The sequence below is a fragment of the Atractosteus spatula genome, chromosome 1 (genome assembly GCF_055471065.1).
Source record: "Atractosteus spatula isolate fAtrSpa1 chromosome 1, fAtrSpa1.hap1, whole genome shotgun sequence".
NCBI classification, from domain to species: domain Eukaryota; kingdom Metazoa; phylum Chordata; class Actinopteri; order Semionotiformes; family Lepisosteidae; genus Atractosteus; species Atractosteus spatula.
Genome location: NC_142706.1, coordinates 27667684 through 27685216, shown reverse-complemented (window position 1 = coordinate 27685216; position 17533 = coordinate 27667684). Strand labels below are relative to the sequence as shown.

The 17533-nt window shown below is 36.7% G+C and overlaps 1 protein-coding gene across 1 annotated transcript in view; it reads left to right on the top strand.

Moving 5' to 3' along the window:
• nwd2 (NACHT and WD repeat domain containing 2) overlaps positions 1–17533 on the top strand; it is a 196668-nt gene that overhangs the window by 161957 nt on the left and 17178 nt on the right. The window contains exon 6 of the mRNA XM_088910798.1: positions 9801–9948. Coding sequence (XP_088766924.1) covers positions 9801–9948 — 148 coding nt within the window. The remainder of the gene's footprint in view (positions 1–9800; positions 9949–17533) is intronic.

Genomic DNA, 17533 nt, shown 5'->3' with positions numbered 1-17533 from the left:
TACGTCACTTGATCAGTGCTCTTGTGTGAGCTTTTTTTCTAGAAGCACTGCACTCCATCTCTGAGAAACATGTATGCCTAAAAGCCTAAAAGACTGAAAGACTTTAGGAACCTGAAACCTGAATCCAGAAAAATCTGAAACCTAATCTATCTGAAACCTGCTTCTAGCACCGATCCAGTGGCGTCTTCCCACAACTCCCAGTTTCTTCAGATTTTTTCTCTTTTCTCAGACGACCATTTATCACATGGGGCTACACAGATTTCATCAATGCTTGCTCATCAATGCTCCACTTGAGCAGCATCTGCAGGTGGCAGCATTACTAAAATTATCATGCTTTATCTTGTTTCTTTTTTCCATATTGACTGTGCTGCATTTCATGCAAAGAGCCAACAAAAACATTCTATGTTTTTTATTGGAAAATAAAGATAATTGGATCATTTGGAAAAATAATTTGTTTACTATTTTTATTGTGTATTCAAGAATGCTTATCTGGTCCTCCTGCATTCACATAAACAATCACATATATGAACAACATCTAGAAGCTTGACTATGCCTTCATTTCCATGTTTAGCACACTTTTCATAGTACATTTATAAATGGGGCAGTATCAACATGGTAGGAAATAGTTCCTTACCATTGTTATGAAGTGTACTGACAACCAACTTGTCTCCTTCCTAATCATTTGCATGAGGTGTGCTGAATCAGAGACAATAGCAATTATGTTAAACCTCTTCTTCTTGAATGCTGACTGGTTTTTGAAGAACTAAACTACTGCGCTTATGTATAAATGGCAACATACAGACTCAGCCATTCAGATCCGTCTGGCCAAATTTAGCTTTTCACTGCCCAAAGAAGATGTGACACTTGTGGTGCTTTAGATGTTAGTAAAACACCTTAATTTAATCTATTATGCTAATTCTTTAAATCCACTTAATTTGGAATATTATGAAATCATATAACTAATAGCAAATTTTGGTAGCTGAAAATAAAAATAACAGAAGCATAATACTGTTTCTGAATGTTATTAAAACAATATTAAGAATATATATTTATATAGCTGATAGTGGTAGATGAAAATAAAAAAATAAGACGGCATTCCACTGTCTTCATAAATATTTTCTGCATCAAATTCTTTAACTCAGTCTCTTACTGTAGTTGTTTTTGAAAATTTTGTACATTCTATTTTAACTCCATTTTCCATTACCAGTTGCTGTTGTTATTGGAAAGATTTGAAGTTCATGGACATTTTAATGAATGTACAAGGTTCAAATTAAAAACAGTAAAAAAATACTTGAACAAAGTTATATAAGTGCTTTTAAACTTATATTTTTTATGTATAATATGCTCTGTTTAGTCAATTTCTCAGTAAAATACTGTAGGTTTTCATTTGGTATTTTTATTCATATTGTTTTATTTCAAAACAATTCTTGTATTAGCTGCAATTCAACTTATTGTACAGTACATGATCGAAGCAACTGAAATCAAAACTCTATTTTGTTTTTTTTACTGTACATGTTAATTTTCTTTTAAAAAACATACAATACTGTACAGTTTCAAAAGCCACTACAGTATATGTATATTTTTATAATCAAAATCTAAAATGAAATTTTGTTTTCTAATTACTATTTATACACAATTACAAATAATTATATGTACTATTCTATGTATGTGTAATTTAAAAACGATAATTCTATCAAACGGCTGAGTGTGACAATATTGTTATATGGTATTGTGACATACTGTACAGTATCTCATTTAGAGTTGTGGTGGCAAAGTGGTAATAACATCCTGTCTCAACAATGTCACTAGTAGAGTATGCATACAATATGATTAGTGCAGGAAAGCACTAGTAGGTTAATAAAAATGTAAAGGAACAAGTAATAGGTTTATTCGATGCTGAAAAAAAGAAGAAAGAGAACACAACGTTTTGGCCATGGAGCCTTCTTCAGGTGTCTCTCTCACACCTGAAGAAGGCTCCACGGCCTGAACTAATAAAAATGTAATACTGTTACAATGTCTGTGACAGCCACACACAGGCATAGGCAGCTGTAGTACTATAAGGATTGATTGTGCCACCTGGGAGTTTTACAGAGTAGTTCTGTTCTACATCAGATTATTTAAAAATATTAAAATGGCTAGACGCGGTGTTGTCCATCAGGATGTGGCACTAACTGCGGTAAATACTGCGGTACTGCACTTTCTAGGTGGTTGCATCCATAAGCACTAATCCCATATCACAATCATCTTTTTCACAATAGCCACATCAGCATGCATAGGTTGCAAAGGAACAAGTAAAGGAAACACACCACACCTGAAGAAGGTGTGGTGGTGTGGTGGCTGTTTTCCACAACCGAAACATTGTTTCTTTTCTTCTCCTTTATTTGTTCCTTTACATCATCTCATTTACTCTTGTAAAGTAATGTCAGTGTGCTGACCTTTCACTGTAGAAATTCATCGGGGGGATTCAGATTAATCCAGAACTGAAGCAGTTCCTTTTGTTCGGGTTATAATAAAAATGTTTTTAAATGGAAGATATTGAGCAAGGAAAAAAAGAAATGAGAGGAAATTAATTCAGTGACTTAACTTGTGTGTGCTGTCTTAGATGTCTATCAAGTATATGCTTCAAATCATTAAAAATGGATCTTCAGTTTAAAAATAGGAAATGGGGAAGGTAACTGACAATATGTAAAAAGTGAGATTGAGGCAATATTATAATTTTGTACTGCAAATTAGATATTTATTAGGTACAATTAACAAACTACCAAAATTAGTTTTAAAATGAATTGTTTCACAGATTGTTTACTTATCTTCTTTTCAGTCACTCAGCTCCTTTGTTTTCCTGCTGTTTTCTTCTCCTGAAACCCGGATTATTTAAAAACAAACACTAAGATATAGCAGATAGAAGTAGCTGGTATTTTCTTGTAATTTGTTGACAAAGCCTTGGGTTTTAAAAAGCTTCAAAATGCTGTTAAATCATTACAATTCTTTATAGCAATTCCTAATTACAGTAAATCTATAGTAGTCGAAAATATGTAGCAGGAAACAATTCAAAAAGTATTTTTTTACTATTAGCTAAATTTATTTTTGTATGAAACACAATAATATTGTCTTTTCTAATAAAAATCGGATGCATTACTTGTTGCTTATTATAATTATCTTATTGTTACACCTATTGCCTACAGATGCAGCCATTCAAAGTGCGCGGTACAGACACGTACCGGAGGTAATTGGCTACGGCGTCGTGCATCGTGATGCGCGATGACGCAAAATACCGCGGTGCGTGATTGGTTGACCGACAGGGGCACTCGTGGTCCGTTGGTCTGTCGTAGAAAGACTTACTGTAAACGTCTTTACTGTGCCCGTTGTAGATATTGAATTTTACCACTGAAGGGAAATCTTAGTAGCTGAGCATAAGAAACTGAAACACATCTGGTTGGTGAGTCTACTGTGGGTAAAATGTTACTGGTACCGCATGTTGTAAAGCTCGGTATTTTCTCTCTTGGCCTGACTTTTTTTAATGTCTGAGTGTTAGAATCCATGTTGTTGCTGGTAAGGGAACGGTAGGTGCTGTGATTGACACAGTCAAAGCCTTGTACAGAGATGCCACATCACCAACCAGATGTGTTTCAGTTTCTGTGATAAGCCTAGATTAATCATATCCTCTCCTCTAGTAGGAGCACCAAGTGTAAACATGTAATGCCCCTATTAAAAATAATGGCAAAACAGAAGTTCACTCTTTCTAGAACATACCTTCCTATGGACACTCCTAAAATGTATAAAATAGTGTCCACAGCATCTCATAATAGAGGCAAATGGGGAACTACAAACTCATTTCATACAATGCCATCCATGAGGGGTTAAATACACCCTGAGAGAAATTAATTTCTGGATAATTCAACGGCTGTGATTTCTGGAATATGTATTATCCCAAATATTTTCAAAAGAAATTGAATCATTTCAATGAATCTGTGCCATTCAAGTAGCTGCTCCAGACAGTAACCACTGCTAAGGGTTTATATGAAGCTTGCATTAAAAGACTTTAAAAAAATGTCATGTTCCCATAAAAAAGTCATGCCTTGGAGTATAGACCCCCAAAGGAATGCCATAGACTCAAACTGCAAAATAAACACATACAGAAAGAAAGTATTTGTATTGTAATTGCAAATCCTGGTATGAGTGATTGGTATGACTTTCCTCATTACAAATCTCTTATTAGAATTTAAATTTCTCTGTAACTCCAGCTCAGAACAGAGAAAATGTAACTGCCTTAAGGAGTTTACGATTATGAAAAATAGAAGGATAAGCATGATACGTATGTCTTCTGTCATTTTCTAAGTCATGTTACTGAGCACCAAATCTTATTGAGAATATGAATCCATTTAAGGTTTATACCATTAAAGTAAAGGTTTATTCCATGCTGAAAATGTTTGTACCAGACTTTTTTGAGGCCTGTTTAATTGTGTCTGAAGTCTGATGTTGTAAATTTTATTGTTAAAAAGATCCATGAAAATGTCACTACTAAAGTTAGCTGGTACTGTTGGTATTGTAAGTGGCAAGTAGAGCTCATATTTTAGATTTTGTGTAGTTGCTAGCGTTGAACTGTGTGTTGGATGCACATGAATTGAAGGAATGGGCAAACATAGCTGATGCGGATCCACAGAGCCAGCATATTAAGATGTTTATAATTAGAGGCAATTTGTTTAAATAACTAGGTATGGATACTGATGTGCAAGAGATGTGGAAAGGCTGTTTCCTTAAGCCAGCACTATAAAATGTTTTATTCTCAGTGAGATGCTGCCATTTCATAGTGGGTTTCTAACACTGTGTATAGTTCCATCCACACAGTGCCTTTACTTCCATCCATTTCTAATCTCTTTATCCAGTACAGAGGATTTGGAGCCTATCCCAGTAAGCGACGGACACAAGGCAGAATACACCCTGGACATAGCGCCAGTCCATCACAGGACAGACAGACACAAACACACACACACCAGGGCCAGTTTAAATCTAACCTCAGAACCTTTCTTTTCAAAAGACTTAGTGTCTGTATCTGCTTCATTTTCTAATTTTGGTAGCACCTCTAACTGCTTGTCTTTCTTATATGCATTTAATTTGTAATCTGTGGTCCTTTTATCTGTTTTTACATCTACTGTATTGCTTTGAGATGCCACCTTTAATGGTGATATATCAAATAAAGTTTTTTATTATTGTTATGGGGAAACATGATCAGATTTTCCCTGGTTCAGAAAAAAAGATCTAAAGTATACTAGTTTGTCACTCTTCTCATTCCCTTTGCTAAATGACTTTTCATACTAATCTGATCAATCTAACTGCCAGTTTTCTGTGCTTTCTCTATCCTGCTAGATTTGCAATTATTCTGAAAATTTTCATCTTGAAATAACTCATTTCTTAATACCTTTTTCACTGTTAACATCTTGCAGCAACTCTGCGACAAAATATACACTCTGACAGTTCATCCTGCTACCAACATTAAATAAAACAAATCTTAAGATTTCTATATTTATGTCTTTATTTAGTGGTTTCATTAGTGACAAAGGCTAAACTTTCTTGGAAAAATGTCTTTTATGTGTTGCGGAAAAAACTGACTTGCTTTAACAAAATATGTTTACAAATCCTTTCACCTGGCATTTTCGTAGTTAGAAATTATGGAACGCTCTGTTAAAAGTTTTTATGTCCATTGCAGTTCTTTTGCAACATGAATATAATTATATCGTTATTAATTTCTTGAGATACGCGATTCCATATTATATTCCCTTTTAATCAAATTCTAAAAGTATGCTTGTTGACTCCGGTATCGCGTTAGTTAAAGACTTCGATGCTTAAAATGTTTAGGGAGAAATGGAATACTGGTGTGTATGTTTTCTTTAAAGTACCGAGACCAGCCATATACTGTATGTTTAAGTTCCAAAATTAATATCGTTTATGGACTTCACACGCGTTGCAGTATGCTCCTATTCTTTTTATGCTCAGGCACTAAGTAAAAGGAGATGCTTCATATTGCTTGACTAATTTTAAAAACTAAGTTATAAATGCAGACGCTCCCTCGGTGCGCTGCTCTGGTGCGCCAGCTCTTACACAGTGCCTGTCTGCCGTAAGCGTTACAATATACATACCCAACACTGCTTGTACCCATCTGTCATGCAAATAAAACACCTTGAATTGAATTGAATTGAGGGGAGAGGGGGGGAATACTAAAGCCAATACTGGCGACGTGCTAATGCGTTGGTTTAACAGTCCGGGTGTGGCAGGCTTCCAATGTCAACTCGACTCGATTGGAAGACAATGAACGTATTTTAGCCCTGAATGAATTAATAGCAAACATGGTTTACATAAAATACATTTTTCCAAGAAAGTTTATAATAATACGATCTATAGTTGAAATCTGAGCCTACTTTAAAAATAAAGGAAAAGCATTTTCAGAGAGCAATCACACTGTGTTTATGTAGAAAAATCGATTGGGTTTATGAGCAATCTAATTACCTATTCGCTTAAAACGCTATATAAAATAAAGTTTATTTAGAGATGAATGATCAGTGTCGCAGTTTAAATAATGGGAGTCAGGAAACTAACACACAGCGCCACCGGATTTAATAACGCAATAAAAACGCTATAAAATAATGTGACTAGGCACAGAAAAAGTTTACAGCACAGTACAATAATAAATGCTGACCATGACTTTAGAAGCATAAATTACCTTACACTCAATTTAAACACAAGCTGTCTTTCTGTATGAACCTCTAAGCTGGTTCATACAGAAAATGTAGAAATCCATTAGCCTGATTATGATTAAAAAACACATATAATTAAACACGCGTTTGCGATTTAAATCAGAACACGATTTAAATCAATATAAATGTTTATATTGTAACGCATACTGTCCAGCCTCCATTTCTCTATAAAAATTTACTCTGTTGCACACACACACAATAGAAGCAGGAACCGCTGTCAGAAGGGAAGATATGTTCAAAATATCGCAAATATCAATCATGTTGCAATATTTTGAAATATAAAAGTGAATTGATTGTCCATAATATCGCTTACCTATTTTTTCGAAGAAATGTTTGTTTAAAGAAAAGTCTAGCACCAGCTGGATTCGAACACACAACCTGCCAGTTGGTAGTCACGCACCTAGACCAGTAGGCTACAAGACAGCTCACATGAACAGGCAGGCGAAACAGCCCTACACAGCCCTGTCGCAGTACACGGATATAATCATACCGTTATTAAATTCTTGAGATACGCGATTCCATATTATATTCCCTTTTAATCAAATTCTAAAAGTATTCTTGTTGACTCCGGTATCACGTTAGTTAAAGACTTCGAAGCTTACAATGTTTAGGGAGAAATGGAATACCGGTGTGTATTTGTCCTTTAAAGTGCCGATTCCTGGAATCTGACTGGCTGACACCCCTCTGAAGTGTCTTTTAATACACTCTTTGCTGTGCTCTTGAGGATCCTTGTGATATTTTAAGCTCTAGTTGAATGATAAGTGTCGCATTTTAAATCATTTTCGTTGTTAGAAATTATGAAATGCCCTGTTAAAAGCAAGGAAGTTTTTATGCCCGTTGAAGTAAAACAAAATGCCTGACAAAGTATGGCTTGGACAGATTCCAAGTGCTTGTACAAATGTGCTAAAGAAATTATACTTTGAGTATACAGCTTGTCCAAAGTCATCCATTATTAATACTATTAGTAATATCTTCAGTAAAGGCTTTGATGCATAAATATTTCTGATAAAGGTAGGTTGTGTACTTTTGTCCAACTGAGCAATCTTGCTTTCATAAAATATACCAACATTTTAATGACTGATGATTAACATGCTGTAATACACAGTTCAAAATTAAAGGCTCAAATGCTGTACATGAGAGGTTAAGCTCCCCCTGGCGGTTTTACAAGGCGACGCCGGATAGTTAGCCACGTGACACACGTGAACTGCGTGATACCGCAACATGCCCACCGGGGTATGCCACGAAATACCTCACCCATTTTGAATGGCTGCATCTGTATATAGGCTATTAAGTTGTCTAAGAATTTAGAGACAATATTCAACACCTTAGCAACATTTGCAGTTCTCTATGGATCTTCAAAGCAGAAAAGGGAATGAGGTGTTTAATGAGTTGCTTTGGGTCTGAAACACACTGATCGAAGGAATTATCTGGTTTACATTAGTTAGTTAAGTTTTTGGTAAATCATTAAGAGTCAATAACAGTCCAGTAACACAGGATAAAAAGACAAGGGAGAGGAGGTAGAAAACAGTAAAGAGAAAGGATGACAAGAGAGAAGAGACAGTGCCGGGCAGGAGTTCTTTGCTCTGATCAGCCTTAACACCAGATTTGAATTAAGTATTTAAACCTCATTAAGAGAGTTTGCCATTCTTTTGTTTTTAGGAAGCTCTCATTGTCTGTATAAGAGAACTACTTTGTTAAAATGACTGCTTCTGGTTAGTGAATTCATTTTTAGAAGAGGGAGCTAGGTTTCCCATTCACTTTGTAGCATCCATGTTTATATATGGAGAGATTTAACTGGAAGCCGTAATCTGTTTAGTTTAGAAAGCAGGTTTATCTATGGTGTTGGCTTTACAGTATATAGGATCTTTGAATACTTGTTAACAGACTGGGGTTTTTCTGTGTGGTCAGGACATAGGTCTCCAAGATGCCTTGTTTACTTATAGAGTAACTTGTATATTGTTGTGTGTTCTTAGTGTGTGTTATTGTCATTATTAATAACAATTTGTTTAATCCATTGTGTGTGATTTATTACACTTTCACCAAAGCTATATCAGAGAACAAAGAACTCAGGTACCTCTAATTGTATCAACTGTGGTTGTGATCATTTATTTTACTTATTGATTATTGATTGATTACTTATTGATTACTGTCTATTTTTTAAAAAAAGTCTCTTATTTTAAATTATTCTATTCTATTGATACTAATAGTCCTACTTGTTAAAGTTTTCAGGTCCAGACAGGTGGTTCTTTACTATTGTCTGCAATATGGCCATGCTGAATACAGATGTTTCTGTGTAGGTTCCTCTGAATAGATTGCTTTTATTGACATTCCAAATAACCCAAATACTAAATCATGCTGTAAATAAGAAATAAGAAAGTCTGCAAACAATACAGCATGTTGGTGGTGTCTTCATTCTTCCAATTGCTTTTAATTCAAAGCACATAAAATTCTGCCAAATTTCCAGTGATCAATGATGTTTATTTCACCTAAATTCTGAATAATTCAGAGCTCAGTTATGAATATTTGCATTTTTTCCATAAATTATAAAAATATTGTGGGTATATGCATAAAAAGGAATTAATGAAAATTTGAAATGATGGGCAATGGCTTAGATAATTTTCATAGCAGTATTGACAGTCTTTGCAGCACATTATCTTATGCTGTGTTGTGCAGCATACAAATGGACAATCAAAATACCATAGCTATACAGTAACCACAGGTTATGTGTCATCTGTTAAGAATATTTATTTCAAACTATAATATTACTATGCAATTTAAAAAACACAGCCATGGTTATGTAATTTTTTTAAAAATTGCACTGATGGATTAATCATAGAAAGATAGCCACCATATTACATTTATGCATTGAGATATTTACATTTCTACATGTTTCTTAAACATATTGTATATGACAACTGAAAAAACTGTTTAAACATTACCCCCTTTTTTGTTCTTGCATTTATACTGTATATATATTACTAAATTCTCAAGTCATTATCAGTTTGAAATTTAGAAAACATTATAACATTATAATGCTTTTCAATTTCACAGATGGAATCTGCCAACAGAAACTTACAGAATGACAAGAGCTGGCAGAACATAGCAGATGGGATAAAAAAAGTTTTCAAAACAGCTGTTTCATTACTTCAGGAAAAGGGTACTATGAAAAACAGCCAGGCCAAGAGATTCCTTTGCTCTGGTAAGTACTTATTATAATGATTGATTGATAAAATAGTAAACTAAAAAGTAGAAACCGTGTTTCAAAAAGAAACATACTAATAATGATACTCATAAAATATTAATATTTTTTCATAACATAAAAATAACTCAATGTACTGTAGCAGTTCCCCCTAAAAGATTGGTTTTACAAGTCATATACTATTATGCTAAAAAAGAAAATTGAATAATTAGAATAAAAGTTACAGATTTAGCCATTCAAAATGCATGTTAAAAATCTGTATTTTACGTGATTCGTGAAATCACGTTAGTGATTGTTAGTGAAACGATTTCCTTCATTTAATCTCTCTACTGTGCATGTTTAAATCCACTTAATATGGAATATTAATATGCAATTTTACAACTAAAGGGAAATTTTGGTAGCTGAGCATAAAAATCTGAATGTCATATTGTCATAAACTATATTAATTTAGGAATATAAATATACATACTGAATATAACAGGTAGTTCTAGCTTAAATAAAAAGTGCACAACAGTATTCCACTTTCTTCATAAACATTTTATGCATCAAAGTCTTTAACTGAGTCATGTACTTTGGTTATTTTGGAAACATTTTGACGTGCTCATTCTGACTATATTAAGTTTATATACTTTGTAAAAAGACGTAATGTTTTAACCTTTTCTATACATACTTGCTATTGTTTTTTCAGTAAAAAAAACGTACTTTTTAGAATATGGACTCGCGTAACTAAAGAAATTAATAACAATATTAATTTAAGGATCTAAATACCACATATTTATATAGCTGGTGGTATTTACTATAGTCCATTTTCTTTATAAACGTTTTATTTTTTCTTTGACTCATTCACTCATGATTACTTTCAAAACATTTTAAACTGTTCATTTCAGCTGTGTTTCCGTGGCCCGTTCATGAAACAAATTTGTCAATAAGGCTTTCAATACCTGCTTAGGGTACACGTTTTTCTTCTAACAATGACTACTTTTAAAAAAATAAAATAGTAAATATTATGCACACTATATTAACAATTATTTATTGTTTTATATATCACAATGTTTTCAGTGTTAAATGATATTAATATGTGAATATGTCAACAGTGTATGTGAATATGTAAAATATGTGAATGAGCAAATGTGAATACTGTCAACAGTGGAAGTAAAAACCAGTTCAACTGATTTAATTCAATTAAATTCAAAACACTTTATTCAGTGGGACAATTTAGCACAAGCCTTTACAACAAACCTTAAAACAAAATTGTATATATTGTAATTATAATCGAGAACAAAAAAGTGGTATTATAAAGACCACTAAAACTATAATAATGTATCTGATCATTATCAGTATTAATTTATTAATACTAAATAATAATTTCAAACTTATTGTATCTTTTTCAGAATCATTTGGTTTGTCCGGTTATTATAACCTTCGCTTTCTTATTAAAACACCTATTTGTGAGATACCATATTTCAGATGTCCATAACTTTTGAAAAATGACACAGAATCTTCAAACCACAAGCATTTTAAAGATTGTAATTTGTGAAAATTTTCACAGCTTTTTTTTAAACAATATCTAGTACCTGGTTGCATTTTTAGAAACCTCAGTTTGAATAAAGCAGATCCCAGGTGTAAGCGAGTTCATAACTTTAAAATGCAGTATGCTACATTTTTTATGTGTTCTGAAGTCTCTCAAAAACTTAATAAATGTAACATAATACATTTTGGCAAAATTATATTAACTTACAGCGTTCACAGAGACTCTAAGCTGATCTTGAAGAAGAAAAAACACCTGCTTTTTGTACGTAATAAGTGGTGTTTAACTATCTAAAAACATTTTTTATAGCTTTTAAAGTCATACAATGTCATACAAGTTAGGCAGGGATATGTCATTGTTTCTTATTTCTGATTTTCTTTAAAAAATGTATTAAAAATCAGCTTCCCACTTTGCCGTAACTATAGTGGGGATGTAGCATATTTGAAGACTTGTTTAATGTTTGATTTGTTTTGTGGAGCTGATATTTTTTCCTGGGTTCACGCATGCTGCATTTGAGGTTGGTTTGGTTTGTAATGGTCCTTTGTATTACAGGTATTATGGTACTACAGTTTGTATTATGGGTAATTGTGGTGTCCATCGTGGCTTTCAGTTTAGAGGATTTTACTCTGTGTTACGCATTCTGAACGTACTCGCACTGTCACGCATTCCACACACTTTCACAAATGCCGTCACATTCCCACGCGCACCCACTCAAACAGACGCTCACGCCACAACTAATCTTCTTATTGCCTTTCACTCCTTTCACAAGGTCCTTATTTTCAGCATTCATAATTGCAAACAGAATAATGAGCCTGAACATGGACCCAGCGGGCCAAGATGATCCCTTCGCTGTTCTTCAGCAACAATCTCAGGCTCTTGGTCAACTCACTGCCACAGTTCAACAACTTGTGGACCACATCGCTCAGACACCACCACCACAACACGTGGCTCCGTTACCAGCTCCACACCTTCACGCTGTGGCTAGTCTCATACCCCCTCCCACCCCGGAGAAATTTGAGGGTGACCCATCTAAATGCCAGGGTTTTATAACCCAGTTCTGGATGGCTTTCTACCTCCGTCCTGATTGTTTCCCAACTGACAGGGAGAAGATTGCATGTATAGTGTCAAACCTTTCTGGCCGGACTCTGGAGTGGGCTTCTAACCTCCTCACCTGAAATCTCCCCGAAGCTGCTGATATTACTCTTTTTCAGGCAGCCATGCACTCTGTTTTTGGAAAGTTTCACGCTCATCATCTGACCATTTCACAACTTACCTCTCTGTTTCAGGGAACCCGTCCATTCCAAGAATATACATCAGAATTCCGCTTTTTGGCTTCCCAAGTGCCTTGGAACCAGGAAGCCCTCATCCATCAGTTCTGTCATGGGCTTTCCAATGAACTTAAGGATCACCTCATACAATTCCCCCTCTATTTTCCTACCTTGGAGGCTTTCATATCACGTATCTCTGAGATTGATATCAGACTACAGGAATGCTGATCTGAATTCCAGCCCCGTCTTATTTCTTCTTCTACCCCTCTAGATTCTAGACCCTCCTGAAGAAAGGACTTGCAGTCTCCATGAAGGTTGTTCTCTATACGACAGTGCTTCTGATAATCTCCGAGCCTCCTGCCCAGTCCGTCCCCCACATACCCTCCCACCCGCTACTAATGTCGGTTTTACTCTCACCGGGCTCTTTCTTCCAGCGAGCATTTCCTGGGACAGGAATCAACAAACTCTCTCTGCTTTTCTCGATTCTGGAGCCAAGGACAACTTCTTAGACTTTGAACTTGCCTCCACCAAGAACTTTCCACTACTTCCTGTTTCGCCTCCTATCCAGCTACTCACCCTCGATGGATCCCACCTTGGTCGGGTTGAATGGCTGACGGTACCCCTCACACTCCATGTTGGCGCAACCCATACTGAAAACATTCATTTCCTACTACTCCACTCTCCCTCGCACCCTCTGGTTTTGGGATATCCATGGCTACAGAAGCACAACCCCCATATCTCCTGGGCCAACAATGAATTATTAGCCTGAGGACCTCAAAGATTCCTTCCCCGTATTCTGATCTTCACCTGGCTTTTAGCAAACAGAAGGCACTATCTCTACCACCACACCGCCCCATGATTGCCCCATATATCTTCTGCAAGGAGCACTGCCCCCAAGAGGGAAGATCTATTCCCTTTCCCTCAACGAGTCCGATGCCCTGGAATCTTACTACCAGGAATCCCTAAAGTCCGGGTTTATTCATCCATCCTCCTCCCCAGCCTGCGCCAGATTTTTCTTTGTGTAAAAGAAAGATGGATCCTTGAGACCTTGCATTGACTACTGGGGGCTTAATGCAATAACCGTCAATAACCGTTACCCCCTTCCCCTCATCTCATCAATGCTTGAATCAGTCCGGTGTGCTAATATCTTCACCAAGCTCAACCTTCAGGGTGCCTGATAAAGATGGCCTTTATTACTACCCTTGGTCACTACGAGTACCAGGTGATGCCTTTTGGCTTGGTCAATGCTCCTGCAGTTTTCCAGAACTTTATGAATGACATTTTTAGAGACATCATTCAAAAGTATGTTTTAATTTACCTGGATAACATCCTAATTTTTCCCCGCAATTTACAGGAACACATTTCTCATGTCCGTGAAGTCCTGACTCAACTAATGCACAATAAATTATATGCCGAGTTGGAGAAATGCACATTTCACGCCTCCAGAATCCATTTCTTGGGGTGCATAATCTTGTCTCTGGGTATTCAGATGGATCCAGACAAAGTTAAGGCCATCCGGGACTGGCCTATCCCTGAGAATTTGAAACAGGTTCAGCGTTTCCTGGGCTTTTCCAACTTTTACCAATGTTTTTTTAGGAACTTTAGTTCTGTTGTGGCACCCATCACTGCTTTGACCCATAAAGGTTCCTGACAAGGCAAGTGGACCCCAGAGGTGAACAAGGCGTTTAATCAACTCAAGCAACACTTCTCCACAGCACCGATCCTTTGCCATCCATCCTACACTCCCCTTTGTGCTTGAGGTTGATGCTTCAGCTAATGGAGTTGGGGCCGTCTTATCTCAGCGCCATGGAGAAAGGGGCGTTCTCCACCCATGTGCCCTCTTTTCAAGGAAACTATCCCCGGCGGAGATAAACTACGATGTCGGTAATAGGGAGCTGTTGGTCATCAAGCTGGCCCTGGAGGAATGGAGACACTGGCTAGATGGGGCTCAACACCCATTCACCATACTCACAGATCATAAGAACTTGGCCTATCTGCAGTCAGCCAAACACCTCAACTCTTGCCAGGCAAGATGGGCTTTGTTCTTCTCCAGGTTCAATTCTTTCATCACGTACACCCCAGGTCCCAAGAATGTCAAAGGCAACGCTCTTTCCAGCCTACATGATCCTTCCAACGCTGACATTTCCCCTGAGCCCATCATTCCGCCCACCAAGATTCTCACAGCCATACGTTGGGACATCGAGGACCAGGTGAGACATGCTCTTCGAGGTCACACGGTACCCCCCAATGTCCCCAGATCAGATTGTTCGTTCGTTCCCAACTCCTTCTGGTCTGTGGTTCTTCAGTGGGGCCATGATTCTCAATTCGATGGTCATCCAGGTACTAACCGATCCATTGACCTAATCTCCAGGGATTTCTGGTGGCCTCCCTGAGGACCGATATGACAGAATACGTCCGAGCCTGCACCACTTGCTCCAGAGTCAAGACCTCCCGGCAGAAGAAGGCGGGTCTTTTACAGCCCCTTCCAGTCCCCACACATCCTTGGTCCCACCTTTCAGTCGACTTTCTTACGGATCTCCCTACGAGTGAGGATAAGACTACCATCATGGTAGTATTTGACCAATTTTCAAAGGCTGCGCATTTTATCCGTCTTCGTTCTCTTCCATCCGCCCGGGAGATGGCTGACCTATTAGTTCTTCACATGTTCCGATTGCATGGCATCCCAAAGGACATCGTCTCTGACAGGGGACCTCAGTTTACTTCCAGATTCTGGAAGGAAAATTTGTATTAAGACAAATCATTGATTTTCTTAATGTGAATGTAATCCAGAAAGAGGCACATCACGTTTGCAACAAGCTATAATAATAAACTATCTTTACACATCTGGCTAGAAAAAATATAGCCAAAAGAATTGCTCTAAAGCACTGGTTCTCAAACTGTGGTACTGGAGCGCCCCAGGTGGTAAGACAGATGACCCTGGAAATTTGTTGTGTGCACTGAAAAATTGGGAATTAAAAATTTAGTAATTAAACATTATGAACCGCTTTGAACTGCCTGGGTCCAGCACGCTACATTACAGTTCATGAGCATTCCATTGTCCATTACCACTATTACTTTTTTTATAAAACAAATGTCAAAATGTTTCCAAAACATCCACTTGTGATATTTTAACTGCTTAGTTACATGATTCCATATTAATATTTCTTTTTTTTACAATAACAGCAAGTGGTGTTCTTACTGCATATTCTTAGAAATGGATAAAACATTATAACTTACAGTACAGTATATGAACTTTATGTTAGAACAAGCACGTTAAACCATAACCCACTGTAAGTCACCACGTTAAGACTTTGATGCATAAAATATTTATGAAGAAGGTACTGTTGTGTACTTTTTTATAATTAGTTACCACTACAATCTACAGCTACCAAAATTTATCTTTGGATTTTCTTTATGTGGATGTAAACCTGAAAGAGGCACATCATGTTCACAAGCTACATTATAATAATAAACTATTTTATATATCCAACTGAGCAGTCTTGCTTTTATAAAATATACCTACTTCTTAATCAGTTTAACATGCTGTAATAAATAGTTTAAAATCAATAAAAGTCTGGAAAAAGATTGTTTCTCAGCATTGACTGGGATTTGAAACTAGGTGTTTTCTGGTGACAGTCCAAATACTCCACACGCCGCATTAAACTTTCACTGCTCCACCTGGCGGTTTTACAAAGTAGTGCAGTCCCACAACTGAGTATTTCTAAAAAGCTGCAGTACCCGAAGACACTGAACTGCAGACTACTGCAGTATCCTCTACGCATTCTGAATGGCTGGATCTGTACAAACAAATGGGAACAATTAGATAAAAGTGGAACAGGGTGGGCCACCTGAACTGGGGCAGTCCGGAGGCAATGTCAGTGCAAATACTTTCCCCTCATAAGGAAGGGGTAGGAGTCACTTATACTCCTAGTTGAATCCTGAATGCTCCCAATAAACCGGCTGCTGCCATGTAATGGGTGCAAGTTCTCAGTTAGAGAACAGTCTTCCTGACCAAACAGGATCAGATGGAAAATTACTGTAAATTATATGAAATTAGTGTTTTTTCATGAAGATATAGTGCTTGGTGAAGTGTGAGAAGGTTGTCATGTTCATTGAAGTGAAGATTGTGAACTGGGTGCTGGGGGTTAAGTCTAAGCTATGGTGTTAGTGAGTTAGTGATTTTAGTGAATGTTGCAAGTGGGTGGCATGGAGATAACTGGTGTGAATTCTCTGATTAAGTTCTAAATTGAAGGGTGCAACTGGGTGAATACGAAAGCATCACAGTGTTGGATATCTTTGTGCAGCTGAAGACAAAGATGGCTGTGCAGCCTACCCCAAAAGGGGACCTGTTAGATCTAGGATCCTAGAGGGGTGTCTAAAAAATGAAAGATCACTGGAAATGTGGAAAAACTAAGGTGACCTGCTTGCATTGATGGATAATGGACGTTAATATGAACAATAATGTGCTGGTGTTGTCACAGTTAGAAATATTTTTTTCACTTTATCAGAATGACAGTCTCAAGGTTTTAGAAGGAGACCTGCACATTCTAGAGTTCGCCTAGGAGAGATACCACACGAACACTGATCTTCCAATAACAAACTGATATTGTTTTTTTTCTGAGACAAAGATCATATTCAGGGTTAGGACTGTGCATTGTTAATTGATTGTATCAGCTGTGAATTTACTTTGTATTAGTCAAGAAAAACCATATCTTGAATGAAAACTAAGGTCTGAATTGTTATACATTTTTCAACAATTAGACTAGGAATTTCAAATAAGCTCACTGCG